This window comes from Mastomys coucha, unplaced genomic scaffold (assembly GCF_008632895.1).
Source record: "Mastomys coucha isolate ucsf_1 unplaced genomic scaffold, UCSF_Mcou_1 pScaffold11, whole genome shotgun sequence".
NCBI lineage: Eukaryota > Metazoa > Chordata > Mammalia > Rodentia > Muridae > Mastomys > Mastomys coucha.
The window spans coordinates 34,461,767-34,482,805 of NW_022196893.1; the positions used below are offsets into that span (position 1 = coordinate 34,461,767).

The 21,039-nt window shown below is 47.8% G+C and overlaps 2 protein-coding genes across 2 annotated transcripts in view; both read left to right on the forward strand.

The window, feature by feature from the left end:
• The window catches only part of Hoxc5 (homeobox C5), an 18,882-nt gene extending 7,361 nt beyond the window's left edge, over positions 1 to 11,521 (forward strand). Inside the window, exons 2-3 of the mRNA XM_031357236.1 lie at positions 7,270 to 8,633; positions 9,325 to 11,521. Of these exons, the coding sequence (XP_031213096.1) occupies positions 8,180 to 8,633; positions 9,325 to 9,539 (669 nt within the window). The 5' untranslated portion in view covers positions 7,270 to 8,179 and the 3' untranslated portion in view covers positions 9,540 to 11,521. The remainder of the gene's footprint in view (positions 1 to 7,269; positions 8,634 to 9,324) is intronic.
• Hoxc6 (homeobox C6) lies at positions 3,471 to 6,005 on the forward strand. Its single transcript, XM_031357228.1, has 2 exons — positions 3,471 to 4,117; positions 4,841 to 6,005. The coding sequence occupies exons 1-2, from the start codon at positions 3,718 to 3,720 to the stop codon at positions 5,146 to 5,148; spliced, it is 708 nt and encodes a 235-aa protein (XP_031213088.1). The 5' UTR covers positions 3,471 to 3,717; the 3' UTR covers positions 5,149 to 6,005.
• Positions 11,522 to 21,039: the final 9,518 nt, after the last annotated feature.

Sequence of the window (21,039 nt, forward strand, 5' to 3'; positions counted from 1 at the left end):
GGGGGGGAAACCCCTAAGTACCCAAGCTCTCGGGTGTAGCCCTTAGCCTCCAGGCCAGTGACTGCACCCACTCAGGCCCCAAAAGCAGGCAGTAAATTCCTCTCCTATAATTAGTGCTCCTGGAAGTCATGTGTTTTGGGGGGTGAGGCGAGGCTGAAGTGGCCAGTGGCAACTCCCCACCCTTTATTCTTTTTCTGAGTTTTTATATTTTGTTTTTGCATCCAGTAATTACAGCTCCCAAAGTGAAAATCTGCTCTTGACACCAAGTCCCCTCTGAATGCCTAATTCAGAAGGCCTAAGGCCCAGGGCTTTGCATAGACCAGCGGGCCTGATGGGTGTGTGTGTGTTGGGGGGGGGAGCTTCCCTGATTTCTCTAGGCTTGTTTTGATGGAAACAAAGAACAGGAGCCTCCCTCCTTCCCAAGACTTGTGCATATTTACAGAGCTGAACTGCAGTTTTAATAAAACATCTGTTCTTGTTTCTGCTGATGAACTTCCATAATTGTTTTCAGACAAATTTAACAGGAAAATATAAATATACTTAGAGAAATTCAAGTCCCAGCCCCTCCCCCACAGACAGTCAGTCTTTTGTCAAGGGAAGAGAGAGCACAAAATGAGAAAAGGAAAAAAAAATATTATTCCCAAGGAGGGAAGATCCAACTCATCTGATGCTCTCCCTCTTGGAGCGAATCCTCTCAGTAAATTTCAACTCCATAACTAAAGGTCTAACTAAAAGAAATGTACTTTCTCCCTTTGAGGATAGAAAGGGGTACAGGAGAGCATAGCGAATGTTAACTTTCTCTAAAGTCCTTAGATGCAGGGAAGATATTTGTGTTTCTGCTTCCCCTAGTCTCTCCCTTCCAGCATTTCTGCCTTTTCCCCAGCAGCTGGTTTCTGTTCATTATAAATCGGCGAGACCTTTCAGGATCTGCCCTCTGTTTAGGAACGTAATAAAACACTTAACTTTTCCGGGCCGAGACTTACATTCTGCTCCTCAGGTCGCCCACCCCTGAGCACACCACCTTTAGGCCCCAAAAGAAAATCTCCCCAACTTTGGGGCCCCTTTAATCTCTGGAGGGAGGGGCTCCAGGAAACTCAGGCAGGCATCCTTGCTAAGGGCTGATCCCCCCAAAGCTCCTTCGTCCTTCCCTCCCCCACACATCCATAAAAGAAAAATTTTAAGTATACAAAAGAAAAAATCCACACCCATGGAAAGCAAAACTTCATTAAGACATCCTATCTTCCATCATTCAATTTGTTTTACATTGCAACAATTTAATATCTTGAAGGAAATACCACTGACATGATTTATCTCTCTAGCAATCTCGCTCTGAAATAGGAGGGGATTTACTCTTTCTTGCCATTGCTTCTACGTGTTACACTGCTACCCTCAGGGCAGACAGGAGGCTGGAAACTTTGAAAGAGGTTACTGGTGTCCAGGGGTGCACTGGCTTGTTCCCTAGCTCAGCCCAGGACACCCCCCCTCAGTTTTCTCTCCTCCTACCTCTTGCCCTGTAGGGGGACTGGAGCCCCAGCCAGCTGTTAGAAACCTCTGCCCAGGCATGCCATGAATTTGAGCACAGTTGGATTGGAAAACAAAAAGCAATACGCTACTGTTGTGTTTAGGGATAACTGCTATGTTATCCTCAGATGAGATAACTTTTAAAAACCTCTCTCTTATTAGAAGCCTTTTCCTCTATCCTCTTCACCTTGGAAAGAAAATAGTGTAGTCAAAGGGTACAAGCTTCAATAATTACAGAGATCTTTCTTCTACTCTTCTAAATTCCAATCAGTTTCCCTCCTTTTCAAAGGCAGGGGCTGAATTTTTAAAAGCCAATACAACTTGTCTGGCAGGAAGACTCCTCAACCCCCTAAAGTGGTACATGTATTAACTAACATTTTGTCTGCACTAGCTCCTACACACTGTCTGCTTTTAGGTTCGAAACTTTATCCCCCCCCCCCCCCGTGACACTCCAGGGAAACCTTAACGTTACAGAAGATGAATAAACGAGTTTTTTTCCCAGCATAGTCCCGTTTATGGCTTTATTGCTACCCATTGATTACTCCGCTTTGTTACACAGAAGGGAAAAGATCATAAAACCCGGCGACATCCGGGTTCTTGTTATAGTCAGTCTCAAAAAGAAAAAAAAATTAGTGAGGGGAAAATGTGAGCTTTCACTGCTTCCTGCATGGCATGTACCTTTCCATCCTCTCTTTGTCAGCTCCAAGCATTTCCAGTCTATGTTGATATCAAATTCTGCTCGGATTAATCAGAGGGAAACCCCAGTTGCACACCTTCTGCTGTTCACTCACTGCAGCTCTCTGTTGCTGAAGCATCTACAAAACTGCTATTTCCTAATCTCCTCCTCCCTTTCTCAGCCTCAAGGTTGGGGAGAAAATGGAGGTACTGGACTGAGAATCCAGAGGTGACTGGCTGGAGCAAGAGACCAATTCCCCAGGAACCCCTTTCCTAGGGTCTTCCAGCCTTACAGCTCAGGTCCAGAGGCATCTCCTTTGACAGGGCAGTGAACCCAGAGCAGATAGGATCTTCTGACCTGAACTGAAGCTTGAGTGTGTTGGGAGGTATCTGTTCATTGGAGTACCACCAAATTTCCTCTTTTGGGATGCATCCTATGTGAATTACACCATGGCCTGGCCTGAGCTGGTTCCAAATCATAAATTCTCACCAACACAAACAAGAGTTGATGTCTTTAGAAAGAATCTTAGTCTCTCTCTCTCTCTCTCTCTCTCTCTCTCTGTGTGTGTGTGTGTGTGTGTGTGTGTGTTAATGCTTTCTTTGAAGCAAAAATATTGCAAGAGTTTCCCCAAAAGGTAGGTCCTGGGGAGGAGCAGAAGGTTAGGAGGCAAAAGAGAGAAGATACATACTTGAGGATCCTCACTGTAGCCTGTAGTCTCATCCACACTCTTTAGATATGTTTGCTTCCCACATATCCTCTAACCCAAGACTCTTTGCTACACTGCCTTCCTCTGTGCACCATGTTTCGGGAAATTTCCTTTTCCTTTTGATTTTTAAAAATTATTGGAAAAAATATGCTGTCTAGTGATGGGGACTTGCTTCATGAGTGTCAAGCCCAGAATATCTTCTAGAATTTCTGGGAAACTCTTTCTACTGGGAAGGATCTCTTCAAATGAAGCAACCAGAATTTAATTTTAGAAAAGGGTCAGATACAGTAGATGAAATGGGTCTGAAAACAAGGATCACTCTGCCCTGCTGTTGGTCACAGCACAGCAAAGTTAGCTGGGGCGGAGAGATTTCCTGGGACTAGACCTTTCCTTCCGCTGGGAACGAGGCCCTGCTCATAGACCTGCACCCCACCCCCAACCAGTTCATATATATATATATATATATACATATATATATATGTATATATATGTATATATGTGTATATATACATATATATATGTATGTATATACACACACACATACACTCACACACACACATATTCTTAAAAGAAATCCAAGTCTTACTTTCAAAGCACATACTTAGTCTCAACTAGGGAATCAACAGAAGCAGAAGCGATTTTTTTCCCCTTTCTTGACATCTGGCTTGCGATTGGCTGGAAGGGGGTCAGCTGACTTTGTCATTTTGTCTGTCCTGGATTGGAGCCGTCCCTATAACCATCTAGTTCCGAGTACAAACTGGAGACAGAAATAAATATTAAAGAAATCATAGCCCGACCAGGTAAAGGCAAAGGAATGAATTCCTACTTCACTAACCCTTCCTTATCCTGCCACCTCGCCGGGGGCCAGGACGTGCTCCCCAACGTCGCCCTCAATTCCACCGCCTATGATCCAGTGAGGCATTTCTCGACCTATGGAGCAGCCGTAGCTCAGAACCGGATCTACTCGACTCCCTTTTATTCGCCACAGGAGAATGTCGTGTTCAGTTCCAGCCGGGGGCCGTATGACTATGGATCTAATTCCTTTTACCAGGAGAAAGACATGCTCTCAAACTGCAGACAAAACACCTTAGGACATAACACACAGACCTCAATCGCTCAGGATTTTAGTTCTGAGCAGGGCAGGACTGCGCCCCAGGACCAGAAAGCCAGTATCCAGATTTACCCCTGGATGCAGCGAATGAATTCGCACAGTGGTGAGTTTTACAGCTCCGAGATATAAATTAAATAAACTGAACTGGCTTTATGACCGGCTTCCCTAGAAGAACGGGCGGAGAGAGTTTTTTATGGCCCCATAAAAACAATCACGCTCGTCTCCTCGCCGACACCGAGACAGGGCCCCCTCTTCAGCCCCCTCTGCTCGCCTCCCGCGCTGGCTCACAGGGGCCTGGCCCCCTCGGTCCCTGACTGATTGGAGGGCTCTAAGAGGAGCTGAGGGGGTAGGAACAGGGCAAGGAATGAGGGGAGGGGACAGAAGTGAAGGAGCCCCCCAAAGTCTAGTTAGGCCAGAAGGGAGGGAGTTAGGGCAAAGAAGTGGGGAGAACTTTCCAGGGAACTAGAGTGTTGGGGGAGGTCGAGGAGCCTAGTTCTTGAGAGATGGGGTCCTTATCCCCAATAGTTGGTCTTTTTTTTTTTTTAAATCTGCTTTTAGATAGCCAGCTTTTTGCCTGTTTTTTGCCCCGCCCCCTCCCAGCTTTCTTTGGGACACGGATCTCCCACTTTGTGGGAGAACTGAATGAAGTTGGGGTTCTGGCTGTCCCCCCAGTGGGGGGTGGGGCAGAGCAAAAGGGAGAAGGCTAAAGCCCGAAGGGCCGCGAGCTGTGGGCCAAGTTGAGAGGGTCTGGACTTTGCTAGACGAAAATGTCTGCAGAGGACGCCTTGCTGATTGTTTTTAGTGTGTTTTGTGCCTGGATCTCTAGGGGTCGGTTACGGAGCGGACCGAAGGCGCGGCCGCCAGATCTACTCTCGGTACCAGACCCTGGAACTGGAGAAGGAATTTCACTTCAACCGCTACCTAACTCGGCGCCGGCGCATCGAGATCGCCAATGCTCTGTGCCTGACCGAGCGACAGATCAAAATCTGGTTCCAGAACCGCCGCATGAAGTGGAAAAAAGAATCTAATCTCACGTCCACGCTCTCAGGGGGTGGCGGAGGGGCAACTGCCGACAGCCTGGGAGGAAAAGAGGAAAAGCGAGAAGAGACAGAAGAAGAGAAGCAGAAAGAGTGACCAGGACTGCCCTTGCACCCCTCTCTCCTCCCTTGCTCATCCCAGCTCCCCGAATCACACACTCTGTATTTATCTCTGGCACAATGATGTGTTGCGACTTCCTAAAACAAAACAGGGAGTCAGATGCGGACCTAAAAGTCAGCTCTGGACCCCCTCCCTCACTGCACAACTCTTCACTCGTCTCTTCCTCTAGCTCCCTCGCTAGCTCCTTCCTGGCTTGTCTGCAGGCCCTTTCCCTCGCCTAGGCCTACGGGGACCTGAACCTCACTTCAGACTCCACAGAAGTCTCTCCAAGTGAGCCCTAGGCTCCCTCCCCACCCCCGACGCCCTTCACTCCCCCAGCCCCCGCCCTCCAGCGAGCTGGCTCCAGGGCCTGGGGCCTCCACTCTGGGGCCTCAGGGCCCGGCCTAACAGCCGGAGGGCGGGAGGCCTCAGGAGGGCGTGCGCCTTGGCCCAGCAACAACCCCCAGGGCCTCACCCCAGTCCCTGCCCGGCCCCTCTGCCCCAGCAAATGCCCAGTCCAGGCAAATTGTATTTAAAGATTCCTGGGGGTCATTATGGCATATTTCGAACTGTGACCGTTTCTGTGTGAATATTTCTAGCTGTATTTGTGGTCTCTGTATTTATATTTATGTTTAGCACCGTCAGTGTTCCGATCTCATTTTAAAAAGGATTTAAAAAAAAAAAAGAGGGAAAATAACAAAAAGAGAAAAAAAAGTGAATGACGTTTGTTTAGTCAGTAGGAGAAAATAAATAAAGAAATAAATAAACCCCTACGTGTTATCCTCCTGTATAAATCCGACCTCTGGATCCGTTCTCGAATATTTAATAAAACTGATATTATTTTTAAAAGTTTATAATCCGCCTGTCTGCTCATTCGCCCGCCCTCTGGCTTGCCAGCAGAGCGCGGCCTGCCGCTTGCAAAGCCCCCAGCCCTACGCACTCGCCTGCCCCTCAGCCAGGCGCTGAGCCTCAGTCTCCGGGTTCTCCTGACCCGAGATGGGGTTCTGAGAGGCCTCTAGGACCCTCCCTACACGGAGCTGCACACACCCCGGAAAAGAAAAGGAGGAAAGGGGCCGCCTGGACTTTTGCTGGGGGCGGGGAAGCTTGAGTGAGCCGGGTTGGGCTCCAAGCTCCACGCGGGCCTTTCTTCCTTTCTGTAGCAGCCAGGGATCTTTGGCTTCTGAGCCCTGAGCCCAAAATGCGAGAAAAGGAGCCTGATTCGAGCACTAGGATCGCTCCCATCCACTGCCAGCAGCGCGGGGAGAAGGAGGACTAGCAAGCATGCCTCCAGCCTGCCAGGCCGGCTGTTGTGAAACCTGGCTGAGGCTCCCCGGCAATCCAAGGACCTCAGGAGTCTGTCCGCAGGGACTGAGTGATCCAAGGACGACAGGAAAGAGAAAGACTGAAAACTGAGTTCTGCCCTGTTCTGGGACTCCTGACCCGCCAGACAAAAGTCCTTCTTTACAACCCCAGCCTGTCGGGTTCCTCCTTCTTCTCTCCTCAAATCTGGCGCATGAGGGGCACAGTAGGACCCTAACCCTTTCTCAGATCCAGTCTTCTTTCCCGAAGGCTCAGCATAGAAACCTGACTGGGCCTAGGGGAGAAGTGGGGATGGGAGGTCTCCCGGAGGGGGAAAAATTGGCCTGAGTTTTCCAGACTCTCCAGGTCCCTGCCATCGCCCCTCTCCAGAGCCTCCTCCAGCATGGAGGGGTGAGTTCTGGCAGACAGAGAGTTCCTGAGGAAATGCGGGCAATAATGAGTAGGGTCTGGGACTAAGAAAACAGGGGATAGGACCCAAAGGTTGAAGAGACCCTGGCCAAAGACTAGTGTCTGGGTTGCTGACTCAGGGTTTCGGCCTGCCCACGACCCTCCCGATGGGCCTTCTAGCTTGAAACCTGGGCTAAAAGCTTACCCCTAAAAGAGTAAAAGCAAGCTTTTATCTCTACCTTGCTCATAATATCTGTGGAGGTTTTAATCTTGCCCCTCTGCTCTTGGGGGTCATCTGAAATATCTGGCATCCTCATGGTACGCCATGAAGATCACGCAGAGCTGTAGAAGGGCCCTCTAGCTCATTGTGTCTAGTTACACACATGGGAAGATTGCTTCTTTCTCCTCTAGGGTTCCTAAGACTGTGAAGTCTACCCAAGTCCACCTGGCCCATCACCTCCAGTCACATCTCAGAGAGTACCTAGGACTCTCAGCCTCAGGACCCGTCTGCCTGCTTCTGCTCACTCAGAAACCCTCCCTCCTCTTGGGTGCCCTGCCTACCTCCCAGAACTTAATTTTTCCAAGCTTACAAGAAAAGCTTCTCTTCATCAAAACTGAGTTCAATCCTCCCAAGCAAGAGGCCTTGACCTTTAGTTTAGGTAACCCAAGATACGTCCTCTTGGTTCTTCACCCTGGGCTTTAGCTACCCCAACTCTCTTTCTCAGTCATCATTGAAGTTTGGAAGGCTCTGGAGGTAGAGAACTGGCACTATCCATTACAAAAACCACCAGTGTAATTCCTAAATGAGGCCTCATCTTTTCACAAATTTAAACAGAATTTTAAAGACAAGCTCAAGGGTTAGTTTGTCCAACAAGCAACAACTTCTCTACAATATGACTGCTAGAAGACCAAGCGACGCTACTAGATGCAGTTCCCCTGAGTCGGCACCGGGTGTCGCTGTGAGCTCGTTGTCCCGACTACCCCCCAATTCCAAGAACCATTTTTTCCTCCCCCTTGCTTCTCTTTCTCTTTCACACTGCTCCCCCCAACCCCCGGGCTTTGCCAACATATCAAGATGCGTTTCGCCGGCTTCCATCACTAACCTCCCGGAGGTCATCAAGCCAAATTTATGAGTGGCCGTTCCAGTCACGTGACTCTATTTAAGGCTCCCTTATTTGGGAAGAGCGCATAGGATAAAGAAAGAGATATCTCCACCTATAAATTGTGCACTTTGGAGAACAAAAACCCCCTCAACTTCAAAGAGTCACAAATCACCCTTAATCAAAAAGGGTGCAGAAATTTTTTTTGGGCCCTCCCCGCCATGAGCTCCTACGTAGCCAATTCATTCTATAAGCAGAGCCCCAATATCCCTGCCTATAACATGCAAACTTGTGGGAACTATGGATCGGCCTCAGAGGTGCAGGCATCCAGGTACTGCTACGGCGGATTGGACTTAAGCATCACTTTCCCACCGCCTGCGCCTTCCAACTCTCTCCACGGGGTAGACATGGCTGCCAACCCCCGGGCTCACCCCGACCGCCCCGCCTGCAGCGCCGCGGCCGCTCCGGGACACGCTCTGGGCAGAGACGAAGCGGCTCCTCTGAACCCTGGGATGTACAGTCAGAAGGCGGCTCGCCCAGCGCTGGAGGAGCGAGCTAAGAGCAGTGGGGAGATCAAAGAGGAGCAGGCGCAGACAGGGCAGCCTGCCGGACTGAGCCAGCCACCGGCCCCGCCACAGATTTACCCGTGGATGACCAAACTGCACATGAGCCACGGTAAACTTTAGGACTTCATTTTGCGCGCTCGGGTCCGCCTGGGTTTTATAGGCCATGCGGGGCAAATAAAGAAAAAAAACCTGCGGCCATAAATTTTACGATCCAGGCATCAATGGCTCGTAAAACTGTCCACTAAAAGGCTTAGAGGCTGTGTGCGCCCAAATTTACGACGACATAATTGGATCATAGGAACAAAACGTGTATAAAAGGCAATATTCAATTTTGGGGGGAGAGGGAGGGAGTTAAAAAAATAGAGGGATCTGAAGGGTGAGGAGCATGGGGCTCCAGAGTGGGGATCCCCCTGCGGCTCCCTCCCTCCCTCCCCTGCGGAGCCGGCTCGACCAGTGCTCGCGGCTCCGGAGGATTCCAGCGACTCGGGAGGGGCGGGAGGGGGGTCCCCGGTGCTCGGATCTCGAGGGTGCTTATTGTTCGGTCCGAGCCTGGGTCTCCCTCTTCCCCCCATCCCCCCTCAGCCCCTCCGGCCGCAGAGTGAAGGCGGCGGTGGAAAGTTTCCTGCCCAGGCGGAGGCGCTTCTCCCGGGACCTGGCCAGCCCGCCTGCGGCCCTTCTGGCCTGTCCACCGCGCTCACCTCTACTCCCTCCGACCACGGGTGGGGCCTGGGACTAGGGTGGGACGTTGGGGTGCTGCACGCTATTCATCCCTTCCTGGTTTGGGGGAATTTATGTTCCAGAGACGGATGGCAAGCGGTCCCGAACCAGTTACACGCGCTACCAGACCCTGGAACTCGAGAAAGAATTCCATTTTAACCGCTACCTCACTCGCCGCAGGCGCATAGAGATCGCCAACAACTTGTGTCTCAACGAGAGACAGATCAAGATCTGGTTCCAGAACCGCAGGATGAAGTGGAAGAAAGATTCCAAAATGAAGAGCAAAGAGGCTCTTTAGAGGAAGCAGGAAGCCCTCAGAGAGCACCCCGGTCGGCTGTGGTCCCTGCGCCCTTCCTTTTCGGTTTTCCTCCTTCTAGATTTTGAGGTGGAGGCTAGAGCACTGGCTCCGGGCCTCCCAGACAAAAGCGCATTTCTTTGGCATTCCGAATCCCCATCCACACAGGGTTCTGCAGGACCGCCTGCACTGCCTGTCTTGCCTCAGCTCAGCTGAGCACCCCAGGCCCGGGGCACATTCTTGTTGGGCGGGTACTGGATAAGTCTCAGCCTGGGCTGCCTCTCCCGGCTCCGAGCCCTAGCTCGGCTAGCCTGAGTTAGGTGAGACAGACTAGCTGTAACCCCTTCCGCGCCCCCCCCTTCTTTGTTCCTGCCTAGCTGGCCAGGCTGCTGAAGGCTGGTTGTGCCAGGCAGAGGCTATGACCAGAATCTTCGGGGTACTTTCAACTAACCTTTATAACTTCTAAACTCGTCTTTGTTCATTAATTATTTGCATATGAAAGAAGGAGATAAGTGAAAGTGGGCTTGTTGCCCCGGAGGTTGTCCTATGCTCTCTAAACCTTCCAACCCCCTCCCCAAAGCCCGGGAACTTCCCTAGCCTGGCTTGCTGCATGCACTCTCAGGTTCACAGTCCCAGCCTGCTAGCTAGCTCAACTATTAGGGTCTCTTGCCTTTGGACCCTAGCAAGTTGTTCTTTGAGGCTTTTTTGCTATCCTATATATCTTGCCATGACTTTCTCACCTTCCTGCCCCATTGCAGTTGCCCAGCTATTTATTGACTCCAAGTCCTTCCTGAAACTATATTTTGTCATATCAAATAAAGCCAGAAAAAGAACAGGACTAAAGATTCAATGACTTCTGTCTGTTTAGAGCATGCATTGAGTAGATGTGTCTAAACAGGCTCTGAGATGTATTGGGAGGCCAAGTCTTTAAGCCACCCCTTTAGAAATATTTTTAAATAAGTTTAGGAGCAGCAAGAATAGGGAACAATGTAACAGAGTTCTTTTCTTGATTCGTGGTTCGAATAAGGGCCTCTGGGGTGAAGGGGAGTACACTTGAGAACTCCTGTACTGTTGTTTCCACATGCTGTGGGTGTCTAAGTCACCCAGACTTTTCTATATCCTATTCTCAACATTGGCTAAAAACGACTTGACTTGAGGCTTCTAGACTGTCTGTAGTTTGTACTTTATGCCAGAGAAGGGGAATTCTGTGGCTCCACTGACTTAGATTTGGGCCCTTCTAGGTCTGAGTCATCCCTGAGGGTCCTTTCTGGACATAGAAGAAAGGTTGAGTCCTCAGTCTAGGACCATGTTTGATCCCAGAGGATTCCTAGTAATAGTAGGTGCTGCTTGGTAAAGAGGTGTTGGGGAAGGGGAATTGGCCATGGTTTGAGATGTTCTTCAGCTTTCTAAGATATGGGATGGGGCAAAGGGAACTAAGGGGACAGTGAATGTAACCTGCAGTGTGTGCCTGCCTTAGAGAGAACATACAGACTGCTCTCTGTCTTCTAGGGTCTAAGCCAATGAAGGATAGATAACTGGAATAAGAGCTGTATAGACCAGTGCAGGAGCTGTGTCTGTTTGCCATCATCTATTACAGTCTCTGAGATTTTATATAAAGGGGGAGGGTGGCCTATAGGAGAGGGGACACAGCTAATTCAGGTGGGGCTGGTCTAGGCTGATGCTCTGCTCAGTCCACTCTAGGCTCCAGGCGATGAAGGAGAAAGTACAGGAGAAACAAACAAGGAATGGGTCCATAAAACTTTACTGCATTTCCTCTCCAGCCTCCCACAATGGAGTGATTTCCTGTAGCCAAGTCTAGGACCCCCACACTGGAGGAGTGGGGATCTGAAACTGGGCTAAGGGCTGCTCTACACTAGGACAGAAAGGGAACAGAGTGGCTCTGGGGAAGGGCAGGGAGATTTCTCTCTAAGATTATTAATGCTTATACTCTTTGGATTATTTATTAAAGGTCTGACTTCGCTGCATCCCACTGTCTAAGCAATTGTGTCTGTCACATTTACAAGACTCAAGAGCCTGTCCTCTTCCCATGCTAGGAATGTAGGTCTCAGCACATGTTTGTTGAGCTGCACCGCTAAAATCTCCCCTCAACTTGCACCCTGCAGGCATGTAGCCCAGCCCCAACCAACCCTCCTCTTCCTCTCTCTCTCTCTCTCTCTCTCTCTCTCTCTCTCTCTCTCTCTCTCTCTCTCTCTCACACACACACACACACACACACACACACACACACACACATACACACACACACACACACAGAGAGAGAAAGAGAGAGAGAGAGGGGTGGGGAGTGGTGAGGGAGAAAGAAATAAAATGTGTGGTTTTCTTCAGGGAGTTATTTTAATTTTTTCTACATGCTGCGTAAAACTATTGGGTGAGCATTGAAGCATGAAGAAGCACTGGCGGCTCGGATGTGTAACAGTTAAATAAGGAAGAGGTTATGGCACCCACACTCACCAGTTCTAGCCTCCCAGACTTCAGGAGGACCTGTGCTTCCTCCCCAATGGGGCACACCAGGGCTTGATGGGGATAGGGGTGGTATTGATCAGACCAGCCTGGCAAAGTTCACCAGCACTCTGAGTTTTGAACCCTGTCTCCCCTCCCCCCCTCTGCAGGCATGAACCTCTTATTCCCTGGAGGAGCTAGCTGAAGGACTGTCTCAGCTTGCCCAGGCTTTGGGACTGTGCCTCCAGCTCTCTTTCTATCTCAGGCTTGAGTCCTTGTCTAGCCACAGCTGCAGCAGTTGGGCAGAGGCAACCAAGGCAGAAGACACAAAGCCACAGGCCTCAGACCTCCCCTTCACTGGGGGGGGGGGAGGTGGTGAGGCCTAGAAATTTACTTTCTCTTTGACCAGAGGCTTCTGCTTGGGGTTGACCCCACCAAGCTGTTCCTGGACCAACTTTCAAGTTCCAGGCCTTAACATTACTCTGAGAGAGTAAATGAAGGGGCTCCTGGGTCCCAAAAGGTGATGATGGTAGAGCAGGAGCCCACCTCTCTATTTTCCCCCTAGAACCCACCCACTCTGGCAGCAGGAAAGAAGGGGAAAATCATGACTTACCTTCCCCGGGGAGTGGGAAGAGGGGACACGGCCCACTCTGAGCAATTAGAGGAGAAAAAAATAGGAAGAAAAATATCAACAGGACCTTAAAGGCATCAGGTCCTTAGAGAAATAAGTAAGTAAATAAATAAGGATCCACCTTCTCCCCCCTCCCCACCCTGCAAGGGGGTGTGGGGGAGGGGCAAAGGAGCAGCACAATGGCTTTTTAGTACAACTGAGCATTAAAGAAATAGGAAAGGCTTCTATGTGAATTTAGGAGTTTGAAACTTTTGGAGGTTATTTATGTGAATGGCCCGAAGGCAAGCCCATGAGTGGCTCTTGGGGGACCACGTGATGTCATTAAACCAAGTTTTATGGTGTAGGGAGAGCTGACAAACCCACAATATATTTACATCATATATAATCTTAACTGTCCAGCCACGCAGCTGCTGGTGTGGTTTAATGCTAGGACAGAGGGCCTGGCAGTTAGAGGGGACTACGGCGCTGGGGATGGTGGTGAGAGAGGTTACGTCTTCGCAAATGAATCCCAGGCGATCGATCGCTGTAAGTTAATTCTCTGCCCCCTTTCTCTCTTTTAGACCCTTTCTCCCATTTACCTAACTCCCTCCCGGACTTGAAAGAAGAGGATTCTCACTCATTAAGGGGAAAAAGAAAAAGGCCTCCCCAGACTTCCTCAGGCCTGGGTGGGAGAAGGAGGAAAGCTGCTGGGAAGTAGAAAGATGGAGGACCTTGTCTTCCTAGATCAGACCTCCCCTCTGTAGCCTTCATTCTGTCTGGCTGCTAGTCAGCTGGGCTAGAAAGAGGCCTTGTACCTTCAGAGTTTGCAAGGTCTTCCTGCTCCTCTGTGCACTGGGAAGAAAGACAAGCCAGAGCCAGAAATGTGGTTGTTTAGTTGTGGGGCTCTACAAACGGCTAAATATGAGTACAAAATGCTTCTGGGGATCCCCTCTTCCATGGGGAGGCTGTTGGAAAAGTACATGCAGAGTGGGAAGCTGGGGAGAAAGATAGGGAAAGCAGACAGCTTTGTGGTTTCTGAACCCACAGACTGCTGCTTAGACTGATGTCACAAGCCTAGGTGGGCAGCTACTTCAGCCTCCAAAGTCCAGGGCCTGAGTGTGTCTGAGGCCCTTAAGGCTTAGACCTTTCCCCAATGTTAGCTACTTAGTTCCTCCCAGCAGCCCCAGCCTTGCCTAGGTAAAGCTAGGCCCTGGAGACCTAAAGGTCTCTGCTTAGTGTGCAGCAAAAATGTGTTGGATTTCTGTAAGGATGGAGGCAACTTATTTGCTAGCCTCTGGAAAGGGGGTGGGAAGAGAAGAGAAGTTCCTAGTAATGGAACTTGCAAGACCCTGATTGTGCAAGTACCCTGGGGGCTCCTTCGTTTATATCAAGGAGTAGCAAAGGTAGCCAAAGCAAGAAGCATGTGCCCATCACACCTGTAAGATGTATGTCCCAGGATGTTAGGGAAGCTAATCTGGGAAAGTGATTTGTGACTCAAGGTACTGGTGCATTGGCTGGAAACAGGGAAAATTTGTAAAGACTGGAAGCCAGAGGGTTTCAAAAATGGGAAAGGGAAGTAGAAGGAACAGCTTTCCAGAAGAAAGGACTGCTTTGGGTGAGAGGGGTCTGTGTGCACCTGCTTTGTAGAGAGATGCAGCTGTGAGGAAAAGATGTCATGCTGTTAGCAGAGCTCAGGGCACCCCACTGAAAACAGCACAGCAAAAATCAAGTAGAGGACAGGGCCCAAAGGCAAGAGGAGGTTAGCCAAGCCCAAACTTTACCACATCCCCCTTATGCTCTTAAACTCTTAAGCACTAAAAGCTCAGGTCTTGATGTGGAGGGTTCCTCTGATGGCCTTTCTCAGGACCTGATCTTGCTCCCTCTACCCTCTTGCTCCAACTTTTAAGTTTTGCTGAGAACCTTAGACTGTCCAGGAGCCCATTCAGAGAGTTTCCTCCTGGGGCTCTTTGCCTGCCTCCTTCCCCTCCCTATTCTATAGCAATCTGTGATTTTGAGGGTTTCTGATGGGTTCTGGGCCAGTGCTGCACTCCCTGGTAACACTCTAGCCCCCTCCCTGCCTCTTCAATCTCAGGCCTTTCTCTTTCTGAGTAGAGGGGGAAGTGAGGGTGTTTCTGTGGTTTATGGATTTACACAGCATCTCTTGGAGCATTTGATACTTCTCCACCCCTTTTTAATCTTCAGGCTCAAAAATTCCATTTCAATATCTTTTCTCCTTTCTTTAACAATAGTTCCTTTCTCCCTTCTGGTGATTTGTTTTGGTCAGGTCGGTATACATATATGCATAAATGCGTGTCAATGTATGTATGCATAGCTATGTATGTATATTTAATGTTTTGCCCAGTCTCACCTGGAAATGCAAACACAAAAGGGAGCTGAGATTCTTCATTTTCCCACCCTCTTTTCTAATTTGAGGTGGGGGATGGGTAAACAATCAGATGCCAAAGATGCCCCAGCCTACCCAGAAAGCTTTTAATTTTGTTCCTAGGTCTGTAACCTCAGAAGAAGCAAAACATCCAATCAGTAAAGTGTTTAGCGGAGTCACATGCCCCCATCAACCAATCAGCAAAAAAGTGAGTGCTGGGCTCGGTGTCTGGATGGGTCCCCTCCATTCGATTTTTTTTTTTTTTCCCCTTCCTCCTCAGCACTGGATTAAGAACCTGAGTCGGCCCTAGTACTGACAACAGCGGAAAAGTGCAGGGAGGAGCAATTCAAATAGATTACAGTCCCCACCCTCAATTTTAGAAGCTGTTCTGGGGAGTCTTTTGAGCCCCTAGTTTCTAACAAAGTTGTTTGTGGAGTTAAGTCTCGGTTTTTCGGGGATCTGAAGTCAAATGGAGCAAGCTTTATTTGCTGGTGTGATCCTGTCAGATTCTCTGGCTTTCAGGAGGTGACTGAATTAGGCTACAGAGCAAATACGGGTGGAACTACAGCCGATTTAAAATTCTGAATTGCTTCTTACCTTCCGGCCATTTTTACCTTTTGGAGTTTTCGTTCTCCTGCGATCCTTTTAGGGACAGGTAGGAGGGTTAGAAGATTAACTTTCTGGTAAGGCTCCAGGAACAATTAGCTTTATCAGACTGCCTCAAGCGTCTTTGGACAAGATAGTAAAAGTGGAGATGGCTTTTGAAAGTTATTCTTGGTACTGCTAGTTTGTCAAATTACTTTAACACAGTTAAGGGGAGTCTTCAAAAAAAAGTGAGTGGATTCTAAGAATCTTCTGCCTCCATATTCAACAGTTGATCAGTTTGTTTAAGCCACTTTCCCACCCTTCCTTTTAACAAGATAAAATAAAAATGGTTGCAGAGTATAGCTCAGTGATAGAGCATGTGCTTAGCATGCTCAAGACCGTGGTTCAAAATATGCATATATTAATACATATAATGGTAAATTAGATAGTGTTTATGCTGCCAGGAGACACAGTTTGCCAAGTTTTTGACACTGTGTTTCTGTGGATCAAACAAGAGTAAGCAAATCAGAATAACTTCTGATCAACAGCTCCGGATGCCATACCACCATGTGTATACAAAGGAAATGCTTGTGTTTGTGGATATTTGGACACTGGTATGTCCAGCCTAGACACTCTCTTCATTTCTCCAGGATTTTGCTGGGAGTTATTTTATTATAGAATTCTTCCACATGTGCCTTCATCTATGATTTTTTTGCACTCTGTTAACTAAAGGGTAGACACTCTCCCTGGACCTTGAAGCTTTTCTCTGCAGGTTTTATGGATAGGGTGCAAGAGTGAGGAATGCCTTGCCCAATTGTCTGATTTGGGAATAATGCTATAGGTTATAGGGAATAGGGTAAGAAGTCAGAAACAGGGCCCTCTTCTAAAGCACAGGGCTCTGTTTGCCTCTTTTATGGACTAACACAAAAACACACGTTTCCTTAGTGGAGCCTTGTCTGAGACCACCTTCAGTATGGACCTGTCACATCTGGCTTACCAGATCCCATGATAGGTAAGAAAAGACAGCAGATCTGCTCTGTTCCCACAGGCCCAAGGACGAGAGATTTCTCAAGGTGACCCATCCCCTCTTCAAGTATGCTGTCTCTCTTAATCCTGTTAGATATTGTGGGTTGTTTTTGAAGGGGAAAATGCTGAAACATCTTTGCTCTAGTTCTGTGTCATTTTCTTGGGAGGACAACACTGTCACTGCACTCCTCCAAAGGGCAGCAGTAGAAGCACTTAGAAAGTGAGAAGTAAACATGGAATTATGATGCCAAGCTAGGGTTTTGGGGTTAGGGATCTAATAGAAGACTGTTAGAAAACTAAGAAATCAGATCCCTTCCCCCTTCCCACTCCTAGTGGTGTGATTGTTCTGATAAGATCTCCCTGAGCTGCTTTAATGGAGTTCTAGAAGTTCCCCCTAAATTACAGGTTGTATGTGGCCCAAGTACCACATAGATAGATGCCTTTGTTCTTGAGTCTCACAGGACACTGGAATTCTTGACCCTCTCCCACTCCTAAGGTGAAAGGAATGAAAAGCTAAGGGAAAATACTCTCTCTCTCTTTCTCTCTTTCTCTCTTTCTCTCTCTCTCTCTCTCTCTCTCTCTCTCTTTCTCTCTCTCTTTCTCTCTCTCTCTCTCTCTTTCTCTCTCTCTTTCTCTCTCTTTCTCTCTCTCTTTCTCTCTCTCTTTCTCTTTCTCTCTCTTTCTCTCTCTCTCTCTTTCTCTCTTTCTCTCTCTCTTTCTCTCTCTTTCTCTCTCTCTTTCTCTCTCTCTTTCTCTCTCTCTTTCTCTCTCTTTCTCTCTCTCTTTCTCTCTCTTTCTCTCTCTTTCTCTCTTTCTCTCTCTCTTTCTCTCTCTCTTTCTCTCTCTCTCTTTCTCTCTCTCTTTCTCTCTCTCTTTCTCTCTCTCACTCTCTCTTTCTCTCTCTCTTTCTCTCTCTCTCTTTCTCTCTCTCTTTCTCTCTCTCTCTCTCTGTGTGTGTGTGTGCGCGCGCGCACAATGTAAAACTTAGGGAAGTTGGATTAGAACATTTGTCTAGGATCTTGCTCAGCCTCTGATTGACCATCATTAGAAGCTATGGGGAGGTATTATAAAAGGTTCTGGGCACCCTGCAAGGTAGTATAGGAAGGATGCCTATCTCTCTAGTTCTGCCATAGTCTGTAGTCCCATATGAGGAAGATGGAGTGTGGAATGTGTAGGCTTACTTCCCTGGGATACTTTTCTTTTGCACTATAGGTCTCAGAGAGATAGAGCAGGCTAGTTCTGCCTTCCAGGGATCCTAGTTTTCCCATAACCTGTCCTTGAACATTAGGACCTAACACAAAAGTATTGATAGAAGTGAGAAGCTTGGATAGACACAGTAAACCAGCCTCCAACCAATTTCCCAGTCTTCCCTCTTTTCCATTCTTTCCACTAGCTCAGTACAGAAACCATTTGGCCACCCCACCCCCACTCTTCAGGCCTTCAACCTTTGAGTTTCTTCTCCCATCTCTGAAAAACCTCAAACCTTGTAATAGCCCCTAATAAGGTAGCAGCTATACTCTTGATGACTCTCAGTATCCTGCTGTCCTAGACTGAGTTTTGGACTAGGTGGAGTTGGAGGGTCTGGGGGTGGAATGGAGGTTAAGAAACCAGACTCTTACATAATGGAATACCTTTGTCTTCTCCAGCCTCAAAAGTTTCTTTGCTCAGACATTAAGAAAAAAATATTTTTTAAATAAAATACTTGTTTAACTTTAAAAAGTCAACTTTCTAGTTGTAAAACTCTGTCTCTCTGTCTTTAACTCTTTGTTTCTGTCTCTCTGTCTCTGTCCCCCCCCCCCGTGTGTGTGTGTGTGTGTGTGTGTGTGTGTGTAAAATAAGGGGTCAGATCCTTCACATCAGATTGTGTTCCTGTGGAGGATGGGGGTGGCTAAGGTTTTATTGAGGGAGCTTTTCCTGTCGGGAGCAGAGATGGGTCATAAACACCTAAGGAGGCTGTTTTGATCTGGTGAATTCTCAGGAAGTAGCATTTAAGGTTTTGCTTTGTAAATCACTCTGCTCCCAAGCTGGCTGCTAGATTGGATTGCACTTCCCCAAGCCCACCTAAGGCCTCTCCTTAGCTCCCTTCTTCAGTAAACCAAAGAAGAAAAATAAAAGGACTTTCAGAGTCCCCTACATCCTCTGCAATAAGAAAGGGGCCAGTTAATGACTTCCCCCTGCCCCCAAGACACTCAAAGTTCCAACTGTAAAAATCAAAACCTTCATTTCCATTTCCCTCTTGCAAGCCTAGTCATCAGATACCTTAATCTCCAGGAACTAATTTTGAAGACAAACAGCTTCAGAGCCTGAAAGGTAGAGATCCCGTGACTCCTGCATATCTCAGTTATCTCTTTGTGACCCTTTTCCAAGAGACCTACCCCTTCTTGGCAAGGAGAGACTTTGGAGTATAAGAGACAGAGACAGCTGTGAGTGAGGCATATAGAGAACTCACCTGATACTATAACTGGTGAGAACTGCCAACTGTGACTGCAAGGCTGTGTGGAAAGTCTACAGCCTTCACACAGATCTCTCTACCAAACTGAATACATTTTTTTGTCTTAATGGTTCTATTCTGAAATGAGGATTAATGAGTCTTCAGGTACCAAATCACTCTAGTCCCATAGTTCTCTCCCCATCCTGAGGTGTGGGGCTACTGAGCTAAAGAAAAAGAACAACCCTCCACCTCCTTCTAGGTCTGGGCAGTATTTTTTTTTTTTTTCTCTTTAAGACTATGTAGCCCTAGCTGTCCCGGAATTTGCTCTGCAGACCAGGTTGGTCTTGAACAGTGCTAGGATTAAAGGTGTTCACCAGCACACTGAGCTTCAAGCAACATCTTATCCAGGTACCCACTGCCAGTGAAATGCCTTACTGTAGAAAATAAAGCCATACACTATATAAATTCCTGAAGTCCCTCAATACAGCAAAGTTAGTTTGCTCTCATCCACTTTCTCACAGAAGACTTGGTGGAACACTCCAAACCCACAAGCACCAGAAAAATCTCCTCATTCTCCAAACAGAGACATTGCAATGCCCATGTCTTTATAGAGAGCAGAGTACTTGTATAGCACACATAAAAACGTTCTTCTAGACTCTTCTGTGTCTATATCATGATGTATGTTTCATATCCTCCTCTGCTCCACATTTATATGCAGATTTATAGATCTTTAGATTTATAGATCCACAGTGAACCTTACAGTCCTCTGTCAGATTCTTGTGCGCATATGACCAATCTTTCTCAATAATGGTTGGATATATGTGCTGGGATGTGTTAGTACAGCTGTATCTAAACATCTAAATGAATATTTGGAGGTTTTCCTCCTTAGTTAGAAAGAGCTGTGCATGTATGACTCGGTTTCTATTTTGAAATTTTTATTTAGATTTATTTAAGGTTCTTAGCCCATAAAATAGCTATGCATTGAAGCTATGTATATGGAGTTGTTTATAGGCATTTCAGTTTTTCTGTAAACTTAAAATATTTGAACATATGTTTAGAGATAGTTCCCACAATCTGTCTGGGTCTAGAGGCATAGATTCCCCCCCTTTAAAAAAAAAAAAAACTTTCTGCAGTTGTTCCCTCAACACATTCTGACCTATAAAGATATCTGGTGAGTCGGGATAGGGACCCAGTGTCACTTAAATGTGTTGCCTATTAAAGCAGATTATTTTATCCGCCTCCAAGATTATCTCCAACTCAAGTCCAGCTGATTTATGTGGCTTGTGAAAACCTTTCATGGAGATCATAGCCTTCTTCCAGGCTGTAGCTGGGATCCAAGGCCCAGTTCCAGCTTCCCAATTTCAGTACCACTCAAAGCAGCTACTAAAAGAAATCTACTGCAGCGCCCTGCACATGGGGGCGAAAGATGGTTAGGTACAACACACACACACACACACACACACACACACACACACACACACACCGGATTTTTGAAACTAGGAGGAAAATATGTCTGTTTAAGTCCTAAATATTTTTGTAGGTGCCCAAATGATGCCAGGGGTCACTGTATCACCCTAAGTTGTTCTCGGTGCCCAGGGCCCAATTAAGCTGGTCGCCTGTTCGCAGCAGCCGAGCTCTTATCGGCGGGATTGATGCCGCCTCAGCTCCTGTATATCATTTCCAAGATTTTTTCTGTCCAACTCCAGGACTGCGTTGGCTTCTGAGGCTTTGACTAATGATTGCTACAGATGCCCACGTCTCCAGAATCCTAATAGCCAGGCAGCCGGACTTTTATTTACCCGGCGATGTTACTGTGCAGAAGAGATTTGGGGAGGTGGGGAGGAATTGGGGCGCTGTAGGTCAGGGGTCAGGGAAGAGGTTGTGACCAACCCCAGCTTCGCTGAACTTCCGGACGCGTCCCAACTCCCTCCTCTCCCTGTGGGAAAATTGCACAGTATCATAAAAAAATCTACTAGTGACTCATCAATGAATGAACATGGCGACGGTA